This window comes from Dreissena polymorpha, chromosome 2 (genome assembly GCF_020536995.1).
Source record: "Dreissena polymorpha isolate Duluth1 chromosome 2, UMN_Dpol_1.0, whole genome shotgun sequence".
Classification (NCBI taxonomy): Eukaryota; Metazoa; Mollusca; class Bivalvia; order Myida; family Dreissenidae; genus Dreissena; species Dreissena polymorpha.
The window spans coordinates 7,349,472-7,366,204 of NC_068356.1; the positions used below are offsets into that span (position 1 = coordinate 7,349,472).

Below are 16,733 nucleotides of genomic sequence, written 5' to 3' on the forward strand. Positions count from 1 at the left end.
AGAGCATTTCTCTAAGCCTGAGGCTTTCGATGCAATCTAGATAAAATAAATAGGTTTAATCTAATTAAACATATGGTGTTACCTTATTTCAACGGGGAAAGATAACAGGTGATCACGTTTTGTCGTATCTAACTTTCCTAGCTTAAGTTAAAATTCCTCATTTCATTGTTGTCATTTAAAGAATGTGATAGTAAATGTGTGTGAAGTGTCCCAGATAAGACTGTTAAGTCCGCACATGCCAATCAGTTTCTGGGCTTATTTGGAATTTCACTAAGAAGCTATGTCCTTTAAACAAAGATACCATAAAAGCAGAAAGTGCTGTCCCTGATTAAGCTGTGACAACACTTTATGCACATGCATTAAGTTCAGCTTTCCCAGAAGAACGGTCACATGTTTCTTTGTTTTCACAGTTGTCACGTTCTCCTTCTGTTATCTAGATGTTAAAGCTGTCCAATGCAGCACGCCGTACCTCTACAGTGGGCGAGATAGTCAACCTGATGTCTGTTGATGCCCAGCGCTTCAACGACATGATGACCTACATCAACATGGTCTGGTCCGGCCCTGTCCAGATCTCATTCTCCATCTACTTCCTGTGGGTCACGCTGGGGCCGTCCATACTGGCCGGGCTCGGGGTCATGATAGTCATGATACCGCTCAACGCCGTGGTCGCCAACAAGGTGAAGCAGTACCAGGTGAAACAGATGAACCTGAAAGACAAGAGGATCAAGATGATGAATGAGATCTTGAACGGGATCAAGGTGAGTTCTCTGGAATTTAAGCTTACCTCTACATGCTTGATACATCATCCCAAAACAGTATTATACTTGGTCGCAAAATGTTGCTTATTTTTTAAAGTGTCAACAACCAAAGGATACTGGATTCACAAGTGTCACTTGGTACTTGTTGTTTGTGAATTGTCATAGTTATACAGAATAGTCAGACCTATAATACCTTAATATAGGTGTCTGGGTAATGCTCTGTGTTTATTGGTTTAAGTACATGTACAACATCTTTATTTCTATGTTTCTACTTGTGTTCTAGTCTTTAGCGCCATTGAGGTCACTAACCAAGTGCCAAAATATGACCTGCAATTGAGCAGAATTATTTATGTAGAAGATGCTTATTAAACTATCAAATTAAAAGAAAAGTCAAGTGCGCTGTTTTGAGACAGCTTGTTGTTTAACAGTTTGAAGCATGCCTAAGGTGCCATACTTTTGTTAACAGAAACTATTAATTTCATTATCACTGAATGAACACTTTTAAGTGTTGCAATTTGAACCGAAAAGGAAATTGGTATGGGTTTTGTAATCAATTTTGTATAACTTCCTAAGGGAAAATGATCTTATACAAATTTAATCTTTACACAAATTGGAAGACACTGAAGAATTGCATCACCAATGTCTTGTACCATTCACCAGATTTTGAAGCTGTACGCGTGGGAGAGGTCCTTTGAACAGAAGGTGCTGAAGATACGCAACAAAGAGTTGGCCGTGCTCAAACGCATGTCCTACCTGAACGCTGTAACCACTTTCATGTGGACTGTAGCTCCTGTAGCGGTGAGTGTTGACTTGCTGAGGATTATGCAATTCAGCCTAGTTCAGATTGCGCAGGCTTATCTCGGACAACACTTTATGCACACTTGTCCCAGAACAATGCTCTATGTATCCATAGCCAACGTAAGTGTCAACTTTCACTCTAGATGTATCCATTGCCAACATAAGTGTCAACTTTCACTCTAGATGTATCCATTGCCAACTTAAGTGTCAACTTTCACTCTAGATGTATCCATTGCCAACGTAAGTGTCAACTTTCAGTCTAGATGTATCCATTGCCAACTTAAGTGTCAACTTTCACTCAAGATGTATCCATTGCCAACGTAAGTGTCAACTTTCACTCTAGATGTATCCATTGCCAACGTAAGTGTCAATTTTCACTCTAGATGTATCCATTACCAACATAAGTGTCAACTTTCACTCTAGATGTATCCATTGCCAACGTAAGTGTCAACTTTCACTCTAGATGTATCCATTGCCAACGTAAGTGTCAACTTTCACTCTAGATGTATCCATTGCCAACGTAAGTGTCAACTTTCACTCTAGATGTATCCATTGCCAACGTAAGTGTCAACTTTCACTCTAGATGTATCCATTGCCAACGTAAGTGTCAACTTTCACTCTAGATGTATCCATTGCCAACGTAAGTGTCAACTTTCACTCTAGATGTATCCATTGCCAACGTAAGTGTCAACTTTCACTCTAGATGTATCCATTGCCAACGTAAGTGTCAACTTTCACTCTAGATGTATCCATTGCCAACGTAAGTGTCAACTTTCACTCTAGATGTATCCATTGCCAACGTAAGTGTCAACTTTCACTCTAGATGTATCCATTGCCAACGTAAGCGTCAACTTTCACTCTAGATGTATCCATTGCCAACGTAAGTGTCAACTTTCACTCTAGATGTATCCATTGCCAATGTAAGTGTCAACTTTCACTCTAGATGTATCCATTGCCAACATAAGTGTCAACTCTCACTCTAGATGTATCCATTGCCAACGTAAGTGTCAACTTTCACTCTAGATGTATCCATTGCCAATGTAAGTGTCAACTTTCACTCTAGATGTATCCATTGCCAACGTAAGTGTCAACTTTCACTCTAGATGTATCCATTGCCAACTTAAGTGTCAACTTTCACTCTAGATGTATCCATTGCCAATGTAAGTGTCAACTTTCACTCTAGATGTATCCATTGCCAACGTAAGTGTCAACTTTCACTCTAGATGTATCCATTGCCAATGTAAGTGTCAACTTTCACTCTAGATGTATCCATTGCCAATGTAAGTGTAAACTTTCACTCTAGATGTATCAATTGCCAACATAAGTGTCAACTTTCACTCTAGATGTATCAATTGCCAACTTAAGTCTCAACTTTAACTCTAGACCAATGAGAATACCTATTACAGTTAATCTCTGGTTTTATTGTTTTCTTATGATAAGAAATGGATGAAGATTAAGAGAGTTTGTAGTTCTTGGGATTATGTTCTTGTATTGAACATGTACATTCAATCTTGATTGTATCTCGAGCTAAAGACCTGTATATGTTATTGGATGCACATGCACCCCTACGATTTATTACATAGTTTAAACTTAACAGCTTGTTACTCCAGAGAAGTTATTTTTGAATCTGTTGTATAGTAATCTCCCTTTGATAAGGGACAAATATATTGAACCACCATTAAATTAAGTTCATTATAAAAATATGTTCTTTTAAAAAATATTTTCCCTGCAAACATTGGAAAAAAAGTATGGGTGAAGTGTTCCGTATTAAGTTGGAGACAACATTAACAACACAAAAGGCACTGTTCTGGTTGTTATGACTTTCTCTTTTCATGGGCATTACCTTTTAAATCAATGAGCTGTGGTTTTCCATTAGAAAGCTGGACAAAGTGTGTACACAAAATTTTGGCAGTGTGCGTTTTGAAAGCTTTCCAGTCTCTGGCTATTTCGAGAGTGCTTTCCAAACTTTGTCTTACGCTATATGCAGCCAGGAAAGCTCCAGCCCAGCCTGTGCAATTACGCAATCTGTTCAGGAGCTAAGCTGTCCTCTAAATGCATGCAAGGTTTTGTGTTACTGGTCTAAGGGGACAAGATGGCTCCTGACTAGACATCATGAATGTGCAGGCTGGTCTAGAGCTCCACATTGCGCAATGCCCATATGGCATAAGACGCATTTTTGCATACCATGTTCCTTTCAGGTGTGCTTGGTGACATTTGCCGTGTATGTGCTTGTGGATGACAAGAACATCTTGGACGCAGAGAAAGCCTTTGTGTCGCTATCACTGTTCAACATTCTGCGGTTCCCTCTCTCTATGCTGCCCAATGTCATCTCTAACATCGTACAGGTGAGCCTATGTAATTCATCAGACCGAATAAGAATGATAAAACATCGTACAACATACTTTATACCCCCTCAAACAAAATTTGGCTGGGCGTATACTGGAGTCACGCGATTGGTTGGTATGTCCACACCAAATGTGGTAAGTTTGTAGATTGAAATAAATTCAACATTTTTCAATGGTTTGTATTGAAATTACAAAATGTTATTACTTTGAAGGCAGAACATCTTTTTCATACCCAGTAATCATAATGCTTCTGAGTTATGTTTTCTTGCATTTATATTACTACTTGTATTACTTCTTCTTAAGATACATTTTGATGATCTGTATTTTATTGTATATGATGCTAGGTTCTGAAATCAAATACTTGTACTCATTCATTTCATGCCTCTAAAACTTGTAATTCTGCTGCTTTAGTGATTTTAACCATTGAGTAATTCAATGCAATAACATCAAATTATTCTTCTCTTTTATCACATGCCATACCCTGTTTCCCATGTAATATAACCATTACAAATATTTTTATCTTACGCATGTGTAATATACTTTTAAAGCCTTTTATATTGGCTTATTTTTGTTCGATTTACCAAACGCATTTTGTAATTTTGCTGAAATGATGTTGCAAAGTCAAATGATGTCACGAAATGTAAACAACATTCAGGATTTATCATTATGTTTGCGTTAATATTTATTTAATTTGCTCATTTAAAAGCATGTGATAAAAAAGATCTGACACTCGTCATTTCATACCATATTTTATTAAACTCGGCCAGGAAATTCTTTAGTAAGCTCGCCAAATGCTCGCTAACTAACAAAATTCCTAAACTAATTTAATAAAATATGGTATGATATGACAACTCGTGCCAGATCCTATATTTATTGCTTTATAATATGAATAAGGCTGCTGTGAGGTTAATGTTTATTTACACTTTTGTGTTATACGATTAATTCTGGGCTAAGAGTGATGTCAGGCTAGTCATCAACCAGTTTAAAACCCCAATTCCTTGCATTGACCTTTCCATATGCCAGTCATCAACCAGTTTAAACCCCAATTCCTTGCATTGACCTTTCAATAGGCTGGTCATCAACCAGTTTAAAACCCCAATTCCTTGCATTGACCTTTCCATATGCCAGTCATCAACCCGTTTAAACCCCAAATCCTTGCAATGACCTTTTTATAGGCTAGTCATCAACCAGTTTAAACCCCGAATTTCTTGCATTTACCTTTCCATATTCTAGTCATCAACCAGTTTAAACCCCATATTCCTTGCATTGACATTTTTATAGGCAAGTCATCAACCAGTTTAAGCCCCCAATTCCTTGCATTGACCTTTCCATATTCTAGTCATCAACCAATTTAAACCCCTAATTCCTTGCATTGACCTTTCCATATTCTAGTCATCAGCCAATTTAAACCCCCAATGCCTTGCATTGACCTCTCCAACTAGCGATGAGTTGAACACTTTTACTTCAATTAAAATATGACAATGTTTGATCTAGTTGAATGGCTTGTGAGATTTATGACCTCCTGCCAGTGACTCTTTACTGCAATTTATGGCGGACATGTATTGCAAACACATCTGAAAACGACAGATGCCAAAACCAGAAATCCATGAATAAATTTGTTTAATAACCACAAAATTTAATGCCAACAAATATAAATAATTTTGCAGTAATGGGAAACTAAAAAAACATTTCAATTCATTGAAATCTGATTAAATACACTGTGCCAGCAATGTTTTCAATAAAGAAACTACTTAAAGCATGACATTTTGTCCTTGGCATTTACCATCAATAGTGTTAACCTTTCAACAAATATCATATCATTTTTTGAGACCCCGAAGTCATTAGAACTATTATTAAAGCAAGTGTTTCTGTTGAACCAATAAATGGAAATGTATTCTTTGGCCTTGTGCTGCTAATTTGTATTAGATGTGATGATTTGCTGGATTCAAGGTTTTTAGTGGCTGAAATGCTAAGTCATAACTTTTTGTGAAATATATAGCAAACTCTTTTGCACTTTTCAAATGTTCTTCTAACCTTTTGGCGTTGACTTTTAGGTAGGGAAATTCAAAGCAGAAGGGTAATTTTTTCAGATAGGCATGATAATAATGTCTATATTTTACTTTGTTATTAAACGCAAATCAAATGCTGTGCCTAAAATGCCATATTGCATGATGCTCAAACTTGGTTCATGAAGGTTGCAGAGATTATGCACAAAAGCAATAACTTCAATTTATTCAAATTTAGCCTGTGGTTCAAAATGAAGCTAACATTGGGAGGAGAATTCTAAGGTTATTTAAGGGGGAAATATTAAGATTTTGAACAGGGGGATGTTGAAGTGTTTTCTTGTGAGAACTACCTGATATTAATTACTTGGGAATTTTCCATTTTCATTTTGGAATATAAACACAATGTTCTTAAAACAGCATATTTACCAGACATATTTACCATTTTGATGTCTTTTTGAAACCTGTTAGCTTAACGAGAGATTAAGTTGAGTAATTGAAGTATTCACTGATACGGTATCTTATAAATAAGTAATTTCTGCAACTTACCCATACATCTTTAGGACATGCAGTGTCTTTGTTTCCGGTGACGACAATTTGAATCCTATACACATATATAACACCTCAGAGATATTGGTCCTTCTATATCTATTTGACCGGTTTCAGTCTGTAAAATGCGATAGAGAAACCTAAGAGTATATGGACCGGTCACTATTTTTTGTATATGGACCGTTCGGGGTTGCACACCACTAGGTCTAAATGTGCACTGTGTTGAAGCGTTTTATTGAACAGCATTGACACTATTTCAGCTTTACAAAGAGTTAAAAAAAACTCAATTTAGAATAAACGACACGCTTACCTCAATGCCAATATTAATCCAATGTTTATAACAATAAAGTTGAAACGATATTCACTTCCATTTTCTATTTGTCCATCCCTTTATCAAAACTTATTTTAAATCACACTATTTTATTGTATTCTTATCGAAGTTTAGACCTGCATTATGTATGATAAACACACAATCCGAAATACATTTTGCATTCGTTCGATGCCTTAACATCCAGAGAATATAGTTCCAACTGGAATGTTTCGTCAGAGAAACTACGTCACACGATATACGTCATCGTTTGCGCCTTCAGTTGCATGAAAAATAAAAGTACGGAAAGCCGGTACAACACTTTACAATGATACATGGGATGCTCTTCGGTGTAATATATGAAATAGTAAACTCCACTTCGGTCCCAATGGCATTATAGTGACCAGCCAGGCAGCCAAAAACTGTATATGGACCGAAGCCTACGGCTTCGGTCCATATACGGTTTGTGGCTGCCTGGCTGGCCATTATTATGCCATAGGGACCTCAGTGGGGTTTACTATTTCTTAAATATTTGTTATTGACTTTAATTCTGGTCAGTGAGTTTTTTCAATTTTGAGGTTTGTTACGACTTATATTATAGTATTAAACAGTCAATCAAAGCGAGATTATACAATTTTTATATGTGTTATATTGTAATATATTGATATAAATATGTTACAATAACATGAAATAGGCAAGAAAAATTATACATTGAAGATGAATTTCATAAAATGCAGCAAAGACAAATAAGCGCCCTGAGCCGATTGTGACGAAGATATTTCGTACATATTTTCCTACAATAACCGAAGCATTCGTGCTTTTATTAGGATCAGAGTTAGTGTTTGTGTGTCATATGAATATATATCGTTGCAGGAATTTAAAATGATCTGTTAAACTAAATTTAGATTCACATCGTACATGCATGATTTACATGCTGGCGAATTCGACTGTACAGACATTTTTTATTTCAGAATTAAATATCTGGCTTATTTCGCATTTTTCAACACATGTTCTTCTTAACTTTTATTTTAATTTATACTGGAAAATATGTATAATAAGTTTTTTACACATTTTATATAAATTCGTAAATATTTGACAAAATTGTATAATCTCGCTTTAAAGGAAAAGAGAAGACCAAACTTATTTATCATAAAGTTATTTTGAAGATCTAAGGTACTGATTTGTGGTAGGAAACTTTACTTTTGATTTTTTTATATTACGCTTTTCATTTATAATTCATGTATATGTTGCTTACATGGTGTTTAAAATTAACTGTGCATTTCTAAAGCCTGAAATGGCCAGTTGAAGCATATTTTGTTATCAAAGGTCATAGATTCAAATCCTGCTGAGGGCAGCAAAATTATTTCCTTTCTTTCTTGACAATATAATCATAAAAGATTACTCAAAATATTAGTGTGTTTTTTGAATACATGTAATGAAATTTTCAAAAAAGGAAATCGGTGAAGTCTCTTAAAATTGTGACTCATATCCTTCTGGAACATTTTTTGTTTTCTATGTCAGCTGCCTTTTTTTAGAACATTAATTTTCTAAATGTAGCTTCACAAATCAGTGTTGACATTGCCTCAGGTGGTCAAAGGACAATTTTATGTTATATGTTAATGTCTTCTCAATATGGACTCAGTTGTCAGGCTTTAACATTCTGTTCAAGTATTTATTGTTGTTCATTTCACATCTGATGCCAAATAAAACAATATATGTAAAATATAAGAACATTTAATCTGTTTGTAAAACATCATCTCGAAGAACAGTCTTGTTGGTGTCATACAAATGAGCATAGATAAACGTAATTCCTCAATTGTCCTGGTTTTTAATTGAATGCTGTATATTGATAAAAACACAGGGGCTTTTTCCCTGTAAGTTGTATTTTTGGTGTCCAGGATGTCTTCCATTCTTGATTACAAAAAGTTTGTATTGGCTGTCTAGTGTATGAATCTGTGTATCTCAATGTTAAAGTTGTCTTGCAAGGATTTGCTTAATAACTCTTTACCACTTGGATATGTATTTTTACGCATTTGTAGTCCCTTAGAAAGTTAAATATTATTATATAGCTTTCTTACTAAATTCAAGTTATAAAGGCTTCATTTTCAACCCTTAGATACTGATGAGCAGCAAACAGTAACTCGCAGTCTTTTCAGGTTTTATGCTGGTTGCAAAAGCCATTTTCACTTTGCTTCTTATGGGGGAAAGGGTTAAACTGGTGACCGTCATGCATTTCTGTTAACTGTTCAAAGCAAAGTGAAAATATCTGTACACTGTAACTCCAATATAACGCTCTCCGTTATAACGCTGAATCCAATATAACGCGGGTGGGTCTTGGATCCCGTTTTTTCTCCAACCTTCCATTTCTGATTCAAATCCATGTTATGCAATTTCATGTATTTTCAGACAATTGAAAGATGGCGGCGATCATATCTTGATTGCTTTATTATACCGTCCATTGAACCGATTTTAATAGCTCTGAGGTTAAACAACACAGACAGCTAATTGGTGTTAATCTGTTGTGTAATGTCAATAAAGGTGTGAAAAACTCGCGTGTCAGTGTTTATTACATGTATTCCCTGTCAGAGCGGTACAGTGCGCTAATTTCAATAAGTTAAGTGCAAGCCGGATAATTATAGAATTAAAGTTATTAAAATCGATAAAAACATTCTTACTTTGAAAGGATTGCAGTTTGACTCCATAATAAAGGAGCGGCTTTGAAATAAACTGCGCACAGTATAAAACAAGTTTTTCTGTCATTTCATTATCATTCTAGTATTTAGTCATTTAATTCAGTTCTTGTACAAGAAATTAATTAAATAATCCAGACGATTTATTTGCATGCTAAGGCAGTGTAATTGTTAACAGAGATTCACTTTCATTTTTGCCCGGTATCAGAAAGTCCCCGGAAAGCACGTTTTTTACATGACGGCGTTTGACGCAATAAAACTTTTCTTTGTACATGTAACGTACTGCATTCAATCTAAATTTAAATTCACCAATAAAAGCTCTGCCCCATAATGCACTGTCCTCTTTACACTTCTGAAAAATGGCATATGCATATAGTTGTGTTTATTAAATTCGTAAACATATTTATCATCATAAATGTTCAAGATTTTATTTTTTTTAAGTGATGTAACTTTATTGGATTATCGGATAAATGTGCGCATTAGAAAAGCGGTATGTATAATGTTATCGATACAATTTGGTTTATATGCATGTATTCTCGGATGACAACACAGAATGGTAATACACAGTACCTATATTATAGGCTATACGATACCTGTGTTATAGCCCCCTGCAATAAATGAGCTCAAAACTTATAACGCGGATCCGTTTATAACGCTGTTGCGTGGCTTGGACCCCGTCATCCGCATTATATTGGAGTTACAGTGTATTGGTTTTATGGAGTAAAAAAATTAGGGCTGCCCAGGCATAGGGGTTGTGCAAGGATGGGTTGATGTTTGTAAGTTAGGTTGTGCTTGTAAGGAAATCAATGATTTTTCAAATCAATCAGTACAATAGTCCCTTTGTGTGTCTGCTCCTGTTTTTATATACAGGCATAGACTTGTGAGTGTCTCTTTACAACAAAACCACCTAGACTTGTAGCATAAAAAAGAAGCACATTTTCAAGACAAAATATGTTTTGCACGTATAAAGAACTTCTTTTATCAGAACCGAAAAAATTATGGACCACAAAACCAGTCTCAGTGTAAAAACAAGGACATTTTAGAGCAATCATTTTATCTAAAGCAATTGATTATTGTCCCCTACCGGTTTCAACGGAGGGGACTAATGGTTTGCGCTCTGTCTGTCTGTCTGTCAGTCACACTTTTCTGGATCCTGCGATAACTTTAAAAGTTCTTAATATTTTTTCACGAAACTTGAAAAATGGATAGATGGCAATATGGACATTATGCACGTCATTAAATTTTGTTCCTACGTCAAAAAATCTGGTTGCTATGGCAACAAATAGACTAGAAATACTGCTGAAAATGGTGGTTTTCTGGATCCTGCGATAACTTTAAAAGTTCTTCATATTTTTTCATGAAACTTGAAACATGGATAGATGGCAATATGGACATTATGCACGTCATTTCATTTTGTTCCTACGTCAAAAATTCTGGTTGCTTATGCAACAAATATATATATATAAAAAATCTGACAATGGTGGAATTTCTGACAATGGTGGAGCCAGTAGGGGACATAATTTATATTGCTTGGCAAAAGTCTTGCTGAAAGTAATACTTGGTACAAGACTAAATTGTTGGTATTTTGTCAAGGGGCTTACCTGTCCACTACTGAGACCATGAAACCTTGCTCCTCCCGGCTTCATGTCCTTGTTCAAATTGTGGTTTATCTAGAATATATTACATTTTAGATGGCAATGATCATTTTAAATGACAACTTGTTTACATTTAAAAAAAAGGTGGAAATGTCTTCAAGACAAGACTCATACCATGTTATTATCCCCCGCCATAGGGGGAGGGATAATGTTTTGGCGTTGTCCGTCCGTCTGTCTTTCCGTCCGTCAAGCACTTTTGTGTCTGGAGCCATATCGTGGAAGTGCTTTGGCATTGTACACCATCTGTTAATAACGGAGTTATGGCCCTTTGTATCTTGAAAAAATGCGTGTTTGAGTGTCAAATATAACACTTTTGTGTCCAGAAGCATATTAGTGGGGGATATCAATTCAACAAATTTGCTTGTTTAACATATGTTGCCATTGTATTAATACATAATGCATTAATGTTTACTGTTTTCTAGGTGCGTGTGTCCTTGGCCAGATTGCGTAATTTCCTGGGCAATGATGAACTGGACCTCGATGCAGTACAGAGGGATTCTGGTGCAAGTAGGTAGCACTGTAGTACGGGGTATTATTATACCTTTAATGCTGTCAAGATAAACTTGCAGTTTTAAATACATTTTTTTATTCTAATGCCAATGATCAAAGAGAGGAGTTCATATGAACATGACCGAACTTGTCAACTCTGGATGTGTAACTTTGTCTGTTTTCATTGAAAAGCAATACATTTTTCAGTTTGTCTCTTATCTCCAAATTTAAGATTTTTACGCACGTGTTTTCTAAATTGTGTAAAAAATGATTATGCTGTGGAGGTTACGCATGTTATGATGTTGAGTTATCCTTACAGCGTTTGCCACATTGCGAAGGTAAATGTTATTTCTTGTTTTACAGAACACGCATTCTCAGTGAAGGATGGAGAATTTTCATGGGAGAAAACTGGGAAATCCACCCTAAGGGGGTAAGAGAATTCTTCACCTGTCTCTGAAAAAATCCCTTTTGCAATATAATGTTGCTAAAAGAGTGGTGCATGTGTAATACGTCATAAACAAAAAGCACCATCTGTACACCAACAGCAAGAGGGCTTCAGCACTTGTTTCTTGGCTTATTGCTTACCCAACATGATAACTGAAGGGATATAAATTTTCACTTGCCCACTAGCCATGGCGACACAAATCTGAGATGGGGGAAGACAAAATCAAGTTGATCGCTCAGGTGGCAAGAGAAGTCAGAATAATTCATTAGCCACCACTTATGAATAACCTGAGTATTACATGTATGTACAATTATTTTGATGCAACTGCCATGTTTATTAGAGAATTAGAGGGGATAAATGCAAGAATACTGTTAAAAAATGTTCATACAGACAAATGTTTGCGTTTGTTGTCAAGAAATTCTGGAAATATTTCTAATACAAGATTTGTTGTATTCTACATCAGACAAAGGCTCTGTACATGTATTACAATAATAGATCAATCTATTGTCACTTTCCCTGTCAGAAGCAAAGTGAAAACAGCTATGTGCAAACAGCATAAATCAGAACAGTCTGCGAGTAACTCGCAGTCTGTTCAGGCATTATGCTGTTTGCTGCTCATCAGTATCTAAGGGTTGGAAATGAAGCCTTTACAACTTGAATCTAGTAAGAAAGGTCTTTAATTAAATATAACTTTCTAATGGACTACAGATACATCAAAACACGTATCTAAGTGGTGAAGGGTTATTTGGATGTAATTCATTTATGGCATGGGAGATTACTCCATATATGAAACCATCTATTTTGCTTCAAAAAGTTCTTAGTTTCACCAAAAGACTTTTACAGTATGTTATACATTTTTAGCTCGGCTGTTTTCTGAGAAAACCCGAGGTATTGTCATAGCCAGCTTGTCGTGCGGCGTCTGCCGTTTGCCGTCTGCGTCGTGCTAAAACCTTAACATAGGCTCTAAAATCAAAGTGCTTCTACATACAACTTTGAAACTTCATATGTAGATGCACCTTGATGAGTTCTACACGCCACACCCATTTTTAGGTCAAAGGTCAAGGTCACTTCAGACAAGCTTTCATTTATTCAAAACTGCACCCACAGCTGAGCGTTGGCACCCGCTATGCGGTGCGCTTGTTATCCCCCGCCATAAGCGGAGGGATATTGTTTTGGCGTTGTCCGTCCGTCCATCTTTCCGTCTGTTCGGAGCCATATCTTGGAAGTCCTTTGGCGGATTTCATTGAAACTTGGTATGAGTATATATATATGGATAAGAGGATGATGCACGCCAAATGGCATTGTACACCATCTGTTAATAACGAAGTTATGGCCCTTTGTATCTTGAAAAAATTCTTTTTTGTGTGTCCGGAGCCATATCTTGGAAGTGCTTTGGGGGATTTCATTGAAACTTGGTAGGAGTATATTTATGGATAAGAGGATGATTCACGGCAAATGGCATTGTACACCATCTGTTAACAATGGAGTTATGGCCCATTGTATCTTGAAAAAATTCTTATTTAAGTGTCAAATATAACACTTGTGTCCAGAAGCATATTGGTGGGGGATATCAATTCAATGAATTTGCTTGTTTCTCCAGTATTGTAGAATTTGTACAATAAGAATCAGCTGAAGTCAAATATAAGCAACATTTGACCAGAAATACTGGAATTATTTACCTTGAGAAAAATATATGTGCAAAGAAAACATCGTTCAGAAAAAAGACGTTGATTTCATCCTCTCCAGTCTTAGATGATTTTCCTATGATCATTGAAGTATATGTGTACAAGAAACACCAGGTTTATTGCCCTTAAATCTTAAAACAGTATGAAATATCTGGATAATGGTACCAAGCTAATGACGAAAGTAATATTTAATTTTGATAATAACAACCAGAAGAGGATATAACTTTGTGACGTGGAACTTCTCAAAACACCAACTAACATTTAAATGTTCTGAAGTAAGAATCTCTTGGTAGTTTTGGTTTCATTCACCTTGCATTGTGAGTTGCTGTCAGAATAATAATTGTGGATTATATTTGGCTGGACTTAATGGCAAAATACTGTGAAACCATTTATTTTCGTCAGCATGAAATTTCGTAATTTAAAAAAAATGACTATTTCATCAGCACTTAAATTCGCCAATTTCTGATTTTGAAAAAAAAAGGCGTCAATATCCGATTGGTTTGTAAAACATGCCTGCAATAATCGCAGATTCGCAGTTGCTACAAATCGTGGTGGGGCAAAGGTAGGACACTTGGGAGTCCTGTTTGTCACATGCCAATTAAATTGTCTTGTTATCAGGTGATAGTAATGGGCCATTATTATTTCATTCCATTGACAAGTTCATTGTAATGATTAGCAGATTAACGGGACTGAATTACCCCTTGAAACAACGAAGCCGATTGCCAATTAGTCAACACCCTTGAAAAAAAGTACACACGATGGGTTATAAAGTTGTTAACAATTAGCGCTAATCATTACTATTCTTCCTAAACGGAGTCAACTCATTCGATACAGCTTAACTGGATCCGCTTTTTATAGAAATGCCATGTGTCAGCTAAGTGCACTGTATAATGTGCACCCCTTTGTGTCAAGACCGAATTTACCTTGATTATGGAACAGACAAAGTATGTATGCATGGATTACGTTGGATATTGGACATGATTATTTGTTAGAATCTTAAATTTTTCACTCAGTCCACTGACGAAACAGACGAAAATTAATGCCTGACGAATAATAATGGTTTTACAGTATGTGAAATTTCCCTTAAAGTAAATTATAAATGAAAAAAATCTGTTTCAATTGTTTGGAATATACCTTCATATCAGTATCAATCTGGAGGGTCCAGTGGGCAGCCTGATAGCGGTGGTGGGCACAGTGGGCAGTGGGAAGTCATCCCTGCTGCAGGCCATGCTGGGCGAGATGGAGAAAATAGGGGGCACAGTCAATATCAAGGTAGGAGAAAATAGGACGCACAGTCAATAGAAAATCCCAGAAAATAATAACTCATGTATTACCGTCCAGGTTTTTTTTTCCTTCTTTGTGAGCCGCCGAAAATCGGCCCTTTCCCCTGCGATTTTTTGTTCCCCTCAGCTGGCAAATTTTCTCCTAGATTTCATTTTCCCCTCAAAAAAAAAAAAAATTTTTTTTTTTTTTTTTTTTTTTAAACTTTTAAATATACAATTTAACCTGATCCAGTGTATAAAATAGAAAAATATTGCATAATTAAATTTTCTGTTTCCTTGAATTTGTTTTAAAAACAGTAAAATATGCTTAATTGATTATTTAAGACTTTCCTTATTTTCCCCCAAAATCCGGCGTTTCGTGTGATTCCCCCCCCCCCCCCAAATCCGGCGTTTCGCGCAATTTTTTTCCCCTCAAAAAAGGCCAGGCCCTTTCCCCAAAATCAGATAAATAACCCTGCCGCCCCTGACTACTCGCACGCCCCGCCATTACGGTACTGAAGAACACAACAGGGAAGCGAAACTATTTCAGCGAATATCTCATATTGATCTGATCATCAATTATAGTTCATTTTTAATGTGATTGATATAAACAAGGTTCATCTGCATTCTTTTAAGAGTTAATTAGTTCTTCATTGTCATCTAACATGTTATTTGAAGTTAAGAAGTCACAAACTTGTGTAATTTAATAGCTTTAATGGATACTTTACTTAAATTATTAATATTTTTCCATCCCTATTCCAGAACCTATTTAGCTTCTATGTAGAGGGCCTTTATTCATATGCGGTAAAATATTATTAAAGTCAGCTGGTTCCCCCTTAAATATAGCGTCATAACTTCTTGCTTATACTTTGGTTGTAGTACTTCTTACTGAAACATTTGTCAAACATTTCAATTCTTGTGTGAAAGAAAATCCCTAAAAATTAGTTTCAGACAAATTATTTGTTTTTTATTATAAGCTGTATGCATATCCTCTGTTTCCAGGGATCACTGGCATATGTAGCCCAGCAGGCCTGGATCCAGAATGCCACGTTTCAGGACAACATACTGTTTGGGAAGTCTGCTGATGTGAGCCTCTACCGACGGGTGATAGATGCTTGTGCCCTGCAGCCTGACCTTGACATCATGCCTGCTGGGGACCAGACAGAGATTGGAGAGAAGGTAGGTCCAATAATGTATGACCATCGCTCTGCAAATACTGGTTAAAGGCATATGTGTAAAGTGTCGTACAAGATTAACCTGTGCGGACTGCACTGTAAATACTGGTTAAAGGCATATGTGTAAAGTGTCATACAAGATTAACCTGTGTGGACTGCACTGTAAATACTGGTTAAAGGCATATGTGTAAAGTGTCATACAAGATTAACCTGTGTGGACTGCACTGTAAATACTGGTTAAAGGCATATGTGTAAAGTGTCGTACAAGATTAACCTGTGCGGACTGCACTGTAAATACTGGTTAAAGGCATATGTGTAAAGTGTCATACAAGATTAACCTGTGCGGACTGCACAGTAAATACTGGTTAAAAGCATATGTGTAAAGTGTCGTACAAAATTAACCTGTGCGGACTGCACTGTAAATACTGGTTAAAGGCATATGTGTAAAGTGTCGTACAAGATTAACCTATGCGGACTGCACTGTAAATACTGGTTAAAGGCATATGTGTAAAGTGTCGTACACGATTAACCTGTGCGGACTGCACTGTAAATACTGGTTAAAGGCATATGTG

The 16,733-nt window shown here is 36.2% G+C and overlaps 1 protein-coding gene across 7 annotated transcripts in view; it reads left to right on the top strand.

Moving 5' to 3' along the window:
* The window catches only part of LOC127865753 (multidrug resistance-associated protein 1-like), a 198,965-nt gene that overhangs the window by 56,735 nt on the left and 125,497 nt on the right, over window positions 1–16,733 (top strand). For all 7 annotated transcript variants that reach the window (XM_052405698.1, XM_052405695.1, XM_052405694.1 and 4 more), the window contains exons 10-16: window positions 438–758; window positions 1,419–1,556; window positions 3,755–3,901; window positions 11,528–11,612; window positions 11,958–12,024; window positions 14,870–14,996; window positions 15,989–16,165. In XM_052405698.1, the coding sequence (XP_052261658.1) occupies window positions 438–758; window positions 1,419–1,556; window positions 3,755–3,901; window positions 11,528–11,612; window positions 11,958–12,024; window positions 14,870–14,996; window positions 15,989–16,165 (1,062 nt within the window). The remainder of the gene's footprint in view (window positions 1–437; window positions 759–1,418; window positions 1,557–3,754; window positions 3,902–11,527; window positions 11,613–11,957; window positions 12,025–14,869; window positions 14,997–15,988; window positions 16,166–16,733) is intronic.